We start from the raw sequence: 12,236 nt of genomic DNA on the forward strand, positions 1-12,236 counted from the left end.
ACACTATCTACATATAGCACATATTTTCCAGGTATGTACAAGTACCTGAGGACACTTCTGGGAATGAATGCCAACCCACTGCTGTATGTGTTATACATGATCAAAGTCCAGAACATATACAACATAAGAATGAACAGTATATTTTATACAGGTATGAGTTATATTAACATTGAAAATTCATGTGACCAGCAAAACAGGCAACCGTATTACAAATCACCAATTTCATATACGTACTAGTAGAGTTGGATAAGCAAACACACACCAATAAAATCTCAAACTTACCAATACAGGTTTTACCATTGGTGGCAAGTCTATACCCTTTGGGGCAATAGCACTGGTGAGTTCCTACTTTGTTGAAGCAAGCACCTTCACAACCACCATTTTCAATTTCACACTCGTTCACATCTGCAAATTGATTGTAAGTCACTGTATTTGAAAGGATACATAGCCAAATTTGGTCTATTTTCTATCATAAATTGAGTCATCAAATTAATCTCTACTGTATGTAATACAGTTTAACTCTGCATATTGATGAAAAGGTCATCATTGACCTTTTATAACAGTTTATCTTTGCATAATGAAGAAAATCTTCAACTTTCTTGCTACTCATATTGTTACCATAATCCAAATCACTGGTGGTAGATCTACAAAACTATCTACATAAAAGTTACATGGTCTATTGATTTTATACAGTAATAAGAAATATATACAAGAGAAATTAAATGACTGACAAGAGTTGTGTTTAAGACAGGACTTCTTTCCTGGTAAGGATACAATGTTATAACATACATTAAATACAAAATCTAGAGATCACTACACCAGTTGATTACATAAACTAATTATCCTTAACACCATCTATACCACTCCCATTTGAATTAATATTTATACACTTTAATCTTTCAGTTCTGCTAAAAATAACTAATTAGTATTAAAAATGAATTTTGGTAGATTATTTTTTTAACTTGGCATTCCAAAAGATTAAAATCATGAATACTACTTGGTTGCCAACATCTATAACTGGGCGTTAGCACAATTTCTTCTTCCTTCATTCAAGTTCTTCATGAGGATGGCTGTACGCAAATGATACTTGTTTGCATGTTACTTTAAGTACCATTAAGTCAATTGTTTTGGTGAGCACCAGTTGAATAAAATGTTAAATAAAAAAAAAAATTCTAATTATTGGTAACTTAATCAGATTTGTACATATCTTTGGTCTGCACTTGACTGCAACCATGTTATGTACATTATTGTCGACTACCATCATCACCTAAGTTTCTAAGCATCAACTGAGATTATTTACCCGAACTGGAGAGAAATCTTTTTGGATTTAATTATAAAACCAAACATTGTTCTAGCATTCAGAAACAAGTGACGACGTGTATCTTGACTATGAGAAACATATATTCAACCGAGACAACACTGGCTTGCGACTAAAAGTAACCCAATCATTTATCTTCCTTGACACCAAAGGCAAGCTTACAACGGTAAATACCATCATCCTTCTCATCATCCCTGACTCCTGTGGATCACTGCATTTACTGCCATTACTGCATCATCATCATCATGAAACTCAAGTCAGTAACGAATTAGCCAATGAATTTAACGATAAGATAGCTTACTCTAACGACCAGACAAAAAGATACCAACTGGATAATGTTACATACCTTCACACGAGGACTGATCCTCCCGCAGTCTGAATCCTTTATAGCATAGGCAGTGGGTGCTACCTGATGACGACTCACATATCTGTTCACAGCCTCCGTTGTCTTGGCCACAAGCTTCGCCATTTGACTGGTGGGCTGTTAAATCGAACAAATTATAACCTCATGAAAATTCTCACTGGAGAGAGAGAGAGAGAGAGAGAGAGAGAGAGAGAGAGAGAGAGAGATACCATTCCCTCAGTTGGTTTGAGAGTCAAAAGTCAGTTTATTCAGTCGTGGCCTGAACACGCTACCATTTACAATACATGAGCATATCAAAAGAGAGCGTTTATTATACTATCCAGTCTTTCAGATTTCAAAGAATATGTTATACAAGACCCAGCGCCTGGTAAATAGTAATTGAAAAATACAAAGCCCCAAAGATCACAAAAATTTGATTATAATTTGTAAATAAAAATTAAGTCAAATATGGCAGTGTGGCATAGGCTCTTTGATCTACGTTTCCTCACATCAATCTTTGCTTAAAGCTTAAGGATCCTATACATTCCGAGGGCCATCTCCGCAGAATTTAAATAGAAAGATATAAATGTGTTGGTAAGATGTTCATTATCTATATCACCATCAGCCCCAACGCCACGAAAAATGGGATTTATGTTTCGCTAATCTTCACTCATCCCCATCCATACTGCTGCAGCGAAAATGGAAAGGAATTTGTCACATTAAGGGGCTCTTTCCAGCATAACACACTGAATTTTCAAAGCCCTTCTTCCCGAGAGTATGGAATATCCGCACAAAATACTTCCAGCTTGAAAAGCAAAACAACAAAGATTAAATACTCTTTTGTTAAAAAAATCACAAAAGAGCTATCTAAATATGGAGTATATTCAAGAGGCGTTTTCATGTCATAATGGGTGTGGAACGAACAATATTACAATTATTATAAACCTTGGGAATCAATGATCAACCTCATAAAAAATGAACACTCCCATTTCATGATTTATGATGCTATCCTAATATCCTAAATTTCTATTTTTCTTACTCACCACAACACACTGCATGCAGGGCCAAAACTTCCTTCAATTGTTTTGGGAATATTCCCCATCGCCTAATACGTGGGTATATTGAGAATGAAAACGTGCATTTTCATTCTTGTAAAATCGATGTCGATATATTCTGAATTAAACATAAGAAGCGTTCAAAATGACATCGTTTTCATGATGCTCCTAAAAAATTTGGAATTTAGGACAATTGATTAATACACTTATGTTCAAGTAAAGCAATGCAGATATTAGTAACTGATCTCAACTAACTATATATTTCCCATTTTACTTAAAGTAAGTAGTGTCAAAATTCAAAATTGGGTTATCAATGACTTCTCAAAGGAAAGCTATCTCCGATAACTTTGCCAGTAAAAAGAAGCACAGATTTGTAAAATTTCTTTATAATACCATAAAATAGTAGTATATTTCCGGTATGTATTTCACAGTAAACAAGGATAGACCATGTATAAAATCTGTGGAAACTCAGATAAAGTACCGAGTAGTCAACTTCAATTTATACCTTATTAGGACAAATTTATCAAACTCACATCTATCAAAGGCAGTAGAATCACATCAGAGGTCTCGAGATACCCAAGTGATCTCAAACCTCATTTTCTTTTTTAAACCACAATAAAAGAGCAAATACGTATACTGAATTCTAAAGAGAACTCCAGTCAAGATGGTATCGCGCGAAATCGTCCCATTAAAATTAGCCCTTCGACTGTCGAGTGATAAAACCAAAAACGGAAATGGCATAAACACACACACACAAAAACACACGCACGCGCAAAGGCATCGGCCTCGTAAAAAACGGCAACCTTGGGCCACAAATGATGGGTGTTTCCGAAATCACAACTAGATTTTCAGGTTCTCAAGTTTAAACATTCACAACGATTAGAATCATCAGTGGGGAACGTACGGACTCCAAACTTTATAGTAAAAAAAACAAAAAAAAAAAAAAAAAAAATAAATGAAAAGTCTTTCTATTAAAGTAATTCAATTTTGTCAACACAATTCAAATTCTAGTTTCATAATTATATGCTCTTTTCTTATGCTTACGGTTTGATTAGAGTTCCTTGATTATAAGGATTAATTAAAGCTGTTTGATTTTAAAGTTTAATTTAGAGTTGCAAGATTCGTATAAAATTACCGAATGGGTTTTGAAAGGTTTTACCTTCATAAATGACCATACAGTTTATCCAAAGAAACATCTCTTTGCACAATTACAAAATAAAATGCTGACGTCGTCAGCCGTAAATTCATGGTACTTGCGATGTCTTTTATTCTTACAATAATAATTTCACTCGCACGTCTTTATTACACGTAAAGCGGAGGTGATGGTGATTGCCGGAGAAGTCAATATATTCTCAGTTATCGTGAGAGTTGGCGATTCCGGGTTGTGTGGAAATGAGTCATATTGCATTTATGAATAATGTATGACTAAACTGGTTCCAGGGTACCTAGTCATCTAGTTTTGGCGGCTTTTAAATTAGTCCTCAGTCATCTCTCCCTGGGACTTCTCTTTATGGAAGTAACAGTGAGTACATTAATTCACCGCCCGGCCGTTACGATACTTCTTACGCGCACAAAAAATTTCTTTATGCATTTGCATTTAAATTGGATATACACATGAATCACCTAAGCACTGGGGACTAAATTAAAAAAAAAAAACTTTCATATAGCTTCCAATATAAAATGCGAATGTTCATCAGGTTGTACTGAGAGTTAACACACAAAACGGCCCACCGCTCCGACTATTGCAATTTAGATTTGTTCCGATACGTAATACAAACCCTCGGTCCTTTAACAATAGGAAGGTAACTAGCGGCAGCTGGGACGGTCGTAAGCTTCGAACAAGGGGAGAACGGTAGTTAACTGCTTGTCCGATCGTGCGCGCGCCCGCGCGCCCGAGAGGTGAAGCATCACTTTTGCTTTCGGCCGCGGGGTAGTGCAAGGGACGTGTTCGTCATCGCTCTCTTGCTCGCTTCATCGTCGTATGCTTTGTTTATATTGTGTTTCTACTAATGGTTTGGTTTGACTTGAAAATGAAACTGTAAGTACACTGTTTTCATTTCATTACTTAATTATGAATCAACATGGAGCTATCGCCGTAGAGACGGCGATTTCCGCTCTTTTCATGAATTGAACCCTTGAATTATGTCTCGGTGCCGAGGGCGGGCGCACTCACGCCGAGTCATGTATTTTGGGCGAAAGTGTGTAATTGAAAGATGTAAGTACTCTTTTTCATTATATTTTTGCCCTGTGCGTTCGTTGCCGAGAGCTTGATTGCGCTCGGCAAGAGCCTCTTATTTTGTATGAATAGAATGCAATGAAAGTGGATTCGCAATGCAGTTTTCTTTCATTTTCATTTATTAATTGCATCAAATTTAATTTTGGATCAATTTTCCGCTCGTTACCCGGGAATTTAATCCTTACGATTTATTGCTGTGAAAGTGAAAATAGCAAGTGCAGTATTGTTCATTTTCATATATATTTATGATAGCATCATATTATTATGGATCAAGTTTCCGCTCTTACCGGGAATTGATTTTTCCCTCTTTAAGTTGTCTATGAAGTGAATCGCAAGTGCAGTATTCTGTTTCATTTTCATATTACTTTTCACTGCTGTGCGGGGGTAGGGAAGCGAAGGTCTGCCAGGAAGTGTCGTCGGAAAGCTCTCCCGCGACTCCCTTGGTATCCGATTCTTCGTCTTCTTTCCTGCCCCCCCGCCTCAGCTTCTCGTAGTTTGTTTTTGGGGTCTTCCTTCCGTTCGGGGTGGGGGCAATGTCTCCCCCCCCCGTGCGTGAGGGAACCCCCCCCTCTTACTAATCTGTCTTGTGCTACCGCAGGTGCTTACAGCCGTGGGAGACGACCTTGGACAGGTATGGACCACTGCGGCTGCAGGGCGTGCCTAGCATCCACGATCTGCTGCAGAGTCTAGCGATGGTCTGGGGCGGTGACCTTGGAAGTGGTCTCCACTACAACCTTCACGGCCGATGCTTATGCTGCTTGCCCCCCGCTGGTCTACACTCCCCATGCTGTGTCGGTGACGCCCGTCTGCCGCTTCTAGGGCCGGTCGCCGCCGTACCGAGGAGGGGTATGCCGCCGCCGCCTGTGTTTTTTTCTTCGTGTTGCCTGCCCCAGACTTCCGCTGTTCCAGCAGCTCGCCCCTGGACCGGCCGGCCAGTACCACGCTGGCTGCCGATGATTCTACGAGGCGATGGCTGGCCTGCCGTACCGGTCGCTGATGTGGTTCCCGCTACTGGCTTGGCTGTCCCTTCTGTGTTTACCGCTGTCGCTGTTCCTGCCGCTCCTGAGCTGGTTGCTGTTCCTGTCGCTCCTGGTTCCTGCCGCCTGTCCATGTTCTGGTCCTGCCCATGGTGTGTCTTCCCCAGTCCCAGGTCCTTCCGGACAGGTGCAGTCGGGGCCGTGTTGCTTCGGCAATAGGCCCGACTCGGCCTGGATGGAGGACCTGACGACTGTCCTGCGTGAGCTGACGAAGAAGAGGAAGGTGTCATCTTCGTCTGTTGCTGCCTCTTCCCCTTCGACTTCTAAGGCCCATAAGCCGAAGAAGAAGAAGGCTGCCTCCCCCCCCTAAGAAGTCTCCTTCGGGAACTTCTGAAGGGCCCGTCCCACCTCGGTGGGACGGGGGGTCCTTCTGCTGGTCCTCCTGCTCCTTCGGGAGGCGGGGCCCGTCTCCCCTTCCTAAGGAAGAGATAGACGGGGACCAGAGGAGTATCGGTTAGCTCTGGTACTTCCTCGCCTTGGTGCTAGCGGCGATGCGCTACGCCAGGTTCGGCTCGGTCTCTCGTTCGCGGGAGATCCCGAGTGTACGCTCTCCCTCGGGAGGACCGTGCAGCCAAAGTTTCGGCGCCAGAGTTCGCTCGGCGCCAAGACCACGGCACGGAGCAGAAGGCTGGCGAGAAAAAAACCGCTCAGGTGACTCTCGCCAGGCCAGCGGCCGCTCTCGCAGCGACCAGCTGGTAACCGGGTTTTGTTTCCCCCTAAGAAGACTCCTTCGGGAACTTCGAAGGGCTCGTCACATTCCGGTGTGCGGGGGGGTTCTTCTGCTGGTCCTCCTGTTCCTTCGGGAACGGGGCCCGTCTCCCCTTCTGAGAAGAAGAAGAAGACGGGGACCAAGGGTGTGCTGGCTACCGCTGGTACACCCTCGCCTGGTCTTGGCAGCTCTGCTGCTAAGCCAGGTACCGGCTCGGTTTCTCGTCCGCGAGAAGTTCCGAGTGTACGATCTCCTTCGGGTGACCGTGCAGCCAAAGTTAAGACGCCTGAGTTCGCCCAGCGTCATGACCGAGGCACGGAGCAGGGAAGACTGCTCGAGAGCCGCTCAGAGTGACTCTCGCCAGGCCAGCGGCCGCTCTCGCAGACGACAGCCGGTACTCGGGTGGACGTGACGGTCTCTGACCGGCCAGGGCTTGGGTTGAGGCTGGGAAGAGGTCCCCCAGGTCCCCTCGACCGACGGTACCCAGCCTCGGCTGGTACCAGCGGTTTGACGTGCCGCGAGGACGCTCACCGGTCTCACGGCGAAAGCGAGCTCTGCAGGTCACCTGACCGCCGCTCCCACAGGGACCGGGCGGATACGGTGACCAGCAGCAGCTCGTCTGACGCACGGGACCGGGGTCGACGTGCTCAGTCGAGCCGCTCGCCACAGGTGAGCGGCACGGCCAGGCCTGCAGATCGATCCCCACCGAGGAGGGTTGGTGATCGGCTGCAGCCCCCCACCGTACGCTGGTCCTGCCAGCGAGCGGGGGGGGAGCGTCAGGTCTGTCTCTCACTACCTTCAACTTCTCGGGCTACACCGGGAAGAGCGAGGTAGCTAGGAGTGATCGTGAGAGGTGCGCCGCTCACGATCCCGTCACGACGCCGCACGTGCCACGTATGGTCTTAGGACCAACCAGGAGTACACGCAAGTGATTGGAGGCGACCGTCAGGGGGAGAGGGGGGGAGCGCCTCAGTTCTGTCTCTCCGATACCTTCAACTTCCTCGGCATACGCCAGGAAGAAGCTAGGTATATAGGAGTGATCGTGGAGAGATGCGCCGCTCACGATACCCGTCACGACGCGCACGTGCCAGGTTGGTCTTAGGACCAACCAGGACGTACGCGCAAGTGATTGGAGGCAACCGTCAGGGATCTGTTGCTGGTCCTTCTTCTGAAGGAGGAGGGTCCTGGGAGCTGTCTTGTTGGAGGGACTGTACGGTCCTACTCTCAAGACGCTGTAACTTCCGAGATTCAGAGTAACTTTACCCAGGTTATTTGCACTGATTCGTCAGCACAACGACCGGGGGGAAGGATCGCCGCTACCACCAGCAGAGCCATGTCTCTGCTCGAGTCGTTTTGGGGCCCCGAGAGGGAACCCAAACCGACGGTGGGTATGCCGCGATCGGAGCTTACCGATTCTGTCTTGAACCAGAGTCTCTCGTCTCCGGACAAGAAGGCTCTCTCAGTTCTGGCCGGTCGATCAAGCTACTTCCACCTCCTCTACTGCGACAGCGGCGTTTCTACGTGTCTTCGGACACCGTATTTAAATACTCCTTCGGTCCTCCGAGAGGTTTCGACCTCGACGAGGACTGGAATGAGTCGGAGGACGGTATCGGCTCTCTCCTGTCAGGTGTCGATCAGCCCCACCCAGACGACGTTCACAGTGGCGGCAGACCCTTACCATACAGTGAGAGTTCGTAACCCTCCCTCCGGGTCGGGGAAAAAACGTTTTCTCCTGACGATACGTTTTCCCAGACTCTGAGAGGCCATCGCCGCAAGGCGATGGCTGCTCCTACTCTTCTACAACTGCTAGTTCCACTGGGAAGGCGAGCGAGTATCCAATTCCTCCTCCATTCCCTCTCTCCTTACGGCTACGAGGGAAAGGGGAAGGATCCTACAGAGATTTGCTCTGTAGGATCCCACGTTGGGGACTGCGCTACCAGGGGGGACCTTCGGGTTCCTACCTGACGTAAGCCCCGGTCGTTGAGGAGGGATCCTGCCCCATTCTCGATTTCTACGGGAATCGAGAGGACCACCAGCCGATATCGTTTGACGAATTCTTGGTGGGGGTTTCGCAGACTGCTTAGAATTCTACGGAATTTCTAGCGCATTCAGAGTGTGTTAGGAGTTTCTTACGATCTCCAAACACTTAGGCGAGACCACGGTCCAAAGTGAGCGAGACGAGAATCCCCGATATGTTACACGATAATCGGGAACCTCGCCTATGCTCGAATTCCTGGAATTTTCTAGCATTAGGAAGAAGACTGCTGCTGAAAGAAGACTATCTCACAGTAGGCGACCAACCTGGAATAGAGAAGAACGGACGGGAATATCCAGTTTGGCTGGAACTATCGTCTTGGTATTCTGTTCACCATTGAAGCTTTCCTTCGAGGAAGACTTCTCCTTCACTCTCTTTAATAGAGAACGAAGGTGGTCGATCTCCAATCCTTATTTTGTTTTCTTGAAGGAAAGAATTTAGGATGGAGATCGTTTGTCAGAATCCTACAAATATACTACGTATATTAACCTCGCGACATGATTCTGCTAAGCAGTTGAATGGTCCGAGGGTAGGCGCATATCCTGGTTATTCTACGGATTGCGACTTAGACGAAAAGTATTCTAATTGAACTGCAAACCCGGGTTGCCTGCAACCTCCCAGGAGTTTCCAGTTTCAATTTTATATACTTATGGTGTTGTCACAACAACACCATTTTAGCTTTTATATTTACCGAAATTCGTTTCGCTTAAATATAATTGCTCGAGCATATCTTTTTATGCTCGGTGGTTCTAGCCGAACGCATTCCTTCGTGGAAAGGATTACTTGGCAACTCAGGATGACGAGTCGCGACAGCGACGCTACTGCGTATTGAATTGCCCGAGGCATTTCAGTATCAGCTGCCGCTTTGAGATAGACGGTTGTTTATGTCTTTCTCACCTGCTTTGATTGAATAACAACCGTATCTCTGCCCAACAATCACGGACTTAAGTCTCTGATTAACGGGGATTCTCGCATACATGAATGACCATCTACTGCTGAGAAACGCTAGTATTCATCGTCTTCGGTATTGAGAATTTTAAACAGAGATATCTATTCGACTCTCATCTTTCGTTACCGCACGGTAACAGAATTCTGTAATAGTCTCTTGCTGCATCGTATCCCGATAATGCGAATGATTTTTGCGGAATCTGAGTTTGTCCTCAACAAAATATCTTGTATTCGGAGGTGTACAATTGTTCATTGTTCACCCGGATTAGCAGATGTATTGAAAGACATCGCCTACTCCCACACCTGCCAGCTCTACTTCCAAACGTTCAGCCGAGAAGCAGTTCTTCAAGCGGCTCTCCCCTGTGTTTCATTACTGAAGAACGCCCCGCTTTCATTGCACAACGGACAGCAATGAAATGGCGGTTAGCGTTTTCAGTCATTTGTAAGCACAGGTTTAGAATCTTGAGATTCCTTCTCTCGATTCAGCTGGAAGACGTAGGTTGCATTCATTGCCTACCTTCGTCTTCAACGTCACATAGTGTTGTTTCTCCTTAAGCTGAGATTCAACGTCTATGAGATTTTCTTGCCATCAGGGACCTCGGTCTTTTGAAGGCAATTGACTTTCGCCTTTTGAGCTTATGCATTAAGAGAATCATCGCCACGCGTCCGGCATCGGTGACTAACAAATATTTTATTTGTTTGGTCTCTCAGCATAACTCTTTAAAGGGCACGAAGGTCACGTGACTTACCCGGATGCTTGGACACTTGCCTCTACTGATTCCGAAACCAGTCAGTCGGCAGCTGTCAGAGCGCCCGAGTCAGTTACGAAAACTATGCTGTGGACTTAGTTCGGTTGTTCCAGAGCAATCATTACTTCGTCTTAATAGCTTGTCAGTATGAGTACTGTACATAACCAAAGTCGAGAAGAGGGATAGGTCATACGACTATTCCCTTCTTTTCGTCTTAGGTAACTGCATGACTTCTCTTGAGAAGTCAAGCACAAAGGGATGGGGATTTGTGACGCTCGATTTCGTACCGATCTTCGTAGCGAAGACTCAGAACCCTTCGGTAACTGACGATTGTTCGAGTCCTTCACAATACCCTCCCTAATGGACGTCACCGCCTCCGATACGAAGGCTATGCTGCTTTGTCCTGTGAAGGTGCGACGGAGCTGTCTGAGAAACTCGACACCCAGGATGAGTGTGGACGCCTCTTCATCATTCTCTCGCGTTCCGCAAGAACTTCTCCGTGGCGCAGGTAATGAAGGCAGGCGCCTGGTCCAACCGGACCGCATGCCACCTCCTTCTACCTTCAGGATATTGCCCACAGTTCCTTGGATCTTTTTCCTTGGGAACCGTGGTGGTTGCTCAACACGTTGTGTAGTTAACCCAGACCCTCGCAGGCTGAACAGCATCGAGTCCTGGTGTGACCGTTAAGAATGGATGAGGAATGAGAGTGTGACTGGCTCCTCTTCCCATCTTTTTCTTCCCTCTACCTTTGGGTAGAGGGACACGGTCGTCACCCTGCTGGGTAAGGACGAGATGCAGGTGAGCTACTCAATAGAGCACCATCCATCCCTCTCAGTAGGGATAGGAGTAAATATCCACCACTTCCTCCCCAACAAGGGGAGGAAGTGGATGCCAAATTGAGACAAACCCATCATTTTATGATTGTCTCTTGCAAACAGGAACAAGTTCTTGCTTGCTGGTACGAAGAGATACGCTTGCCTCTCTCTTAGTACTTGGCCCAGAGGTCTGACCATTGATCCTGCGGTGCACACCCGATCAATCGGACAGAGGTTTGGATCCCTCCCTTGCTCTTACGACCAGGGAGGCACTCCAGGGTTGGACGAACACCAGTCTGTTCACCAAAAAGACTCAGATTCCTCCCACCAAGAAGTGAGTCTTCTATTGTTAAAGGACCGAGGGTTTGTATTACGTATCGGAACAAATGACAATTTGTCGAAAATTGCATTTTTCCTAACTATACAAACCTGAGGTCCTTTACATATAGTCCCACCTCATGCCACCCCTCACACTGCAACTTTTGCATGGGCCTAAAGCCAAAAGTGATTCTTCACCTCTCGGGCGCGCGGGCGCGCGCACGATCGGACAAGCAGTTAACTACCGTTCTCCCTTGTTCGAAGCTTACGACCGTCCCAGCTGCCGCTAGTTACCTTCCTATTGTTAAAGGACCTCAGGTTTGTATAGTTAGGAAAAATGCAATTTTCGACAAATTGTCATTTTTTGGCTTAAGGGTTTTAAATGTCGCTGCAATGTGCCGTATAAAGTTACAATTACGACTGATTTTTCAAGCACTTTCATTCATGGACGAATTCATTAAGTATGTAACAACGCTTTGAAACATTCTCATTTCACTTCTACCCATCATCAATCATAAGAATGTTTTTGCGCTCTTTTGACAGTAGTATCAATAGTGAAACTTCCGCTGGCATTCTCATACCTCGACTATCATATATTAATAAAGGCAAAACAGAAAAATCTATCTTGCTTGGTTACCGGGCTTGCTGTATGGAACCCATAAACTATAAATTG

General features: G+C 45.7%; 1 protein-coding gene across 6 annotated transcripts in view; it reads right to left on the reverse strand.

Annotated features, from left to right (window-relative positions):
• LOC135219424 (uncharacterized) overlaps positions 1-12,236 on the reverse strand; it is a 913,425-nt gene that overhangs the window by 290,753 nt on the left and 610,436 nt on the right. For all 6 annotated transcript variants that reach the window (XM_064256195.1, XM_064256199.1, XM_064256198.1 and 3 more), the window contains exons 11-12: positions 1,665-1,799; positions 283-405 (exon numbers count right to left, since the gene is read on the reverse strand). In XM_064256195.1, the coding sequence (XP_064112265.1) occupies positions 283-405; positions 1,665-1,799 (258 nt within the window). The remainder of the gene's footprint in view (positions 1-282; positions 406-1,664; positions 1,800-12,236) is intronic.

Source organism: Macrobrachium nipponense, chromosome 1, assembly GCF_015104395.2.
Source record: "Macrobrachium nipponense isolate FS-2020 chromosome 1, ASM1510439v2, whole genome shotgun sequence".
In the NCBI taxonomy this organism is placed as follows: domain Eukaryota; kingdom Metazoa; phylum Arthropoda; class Malacostraca; order Decapoda; family Palaemonidae; genus Macrobrachium; species Macrobrachium nipponense.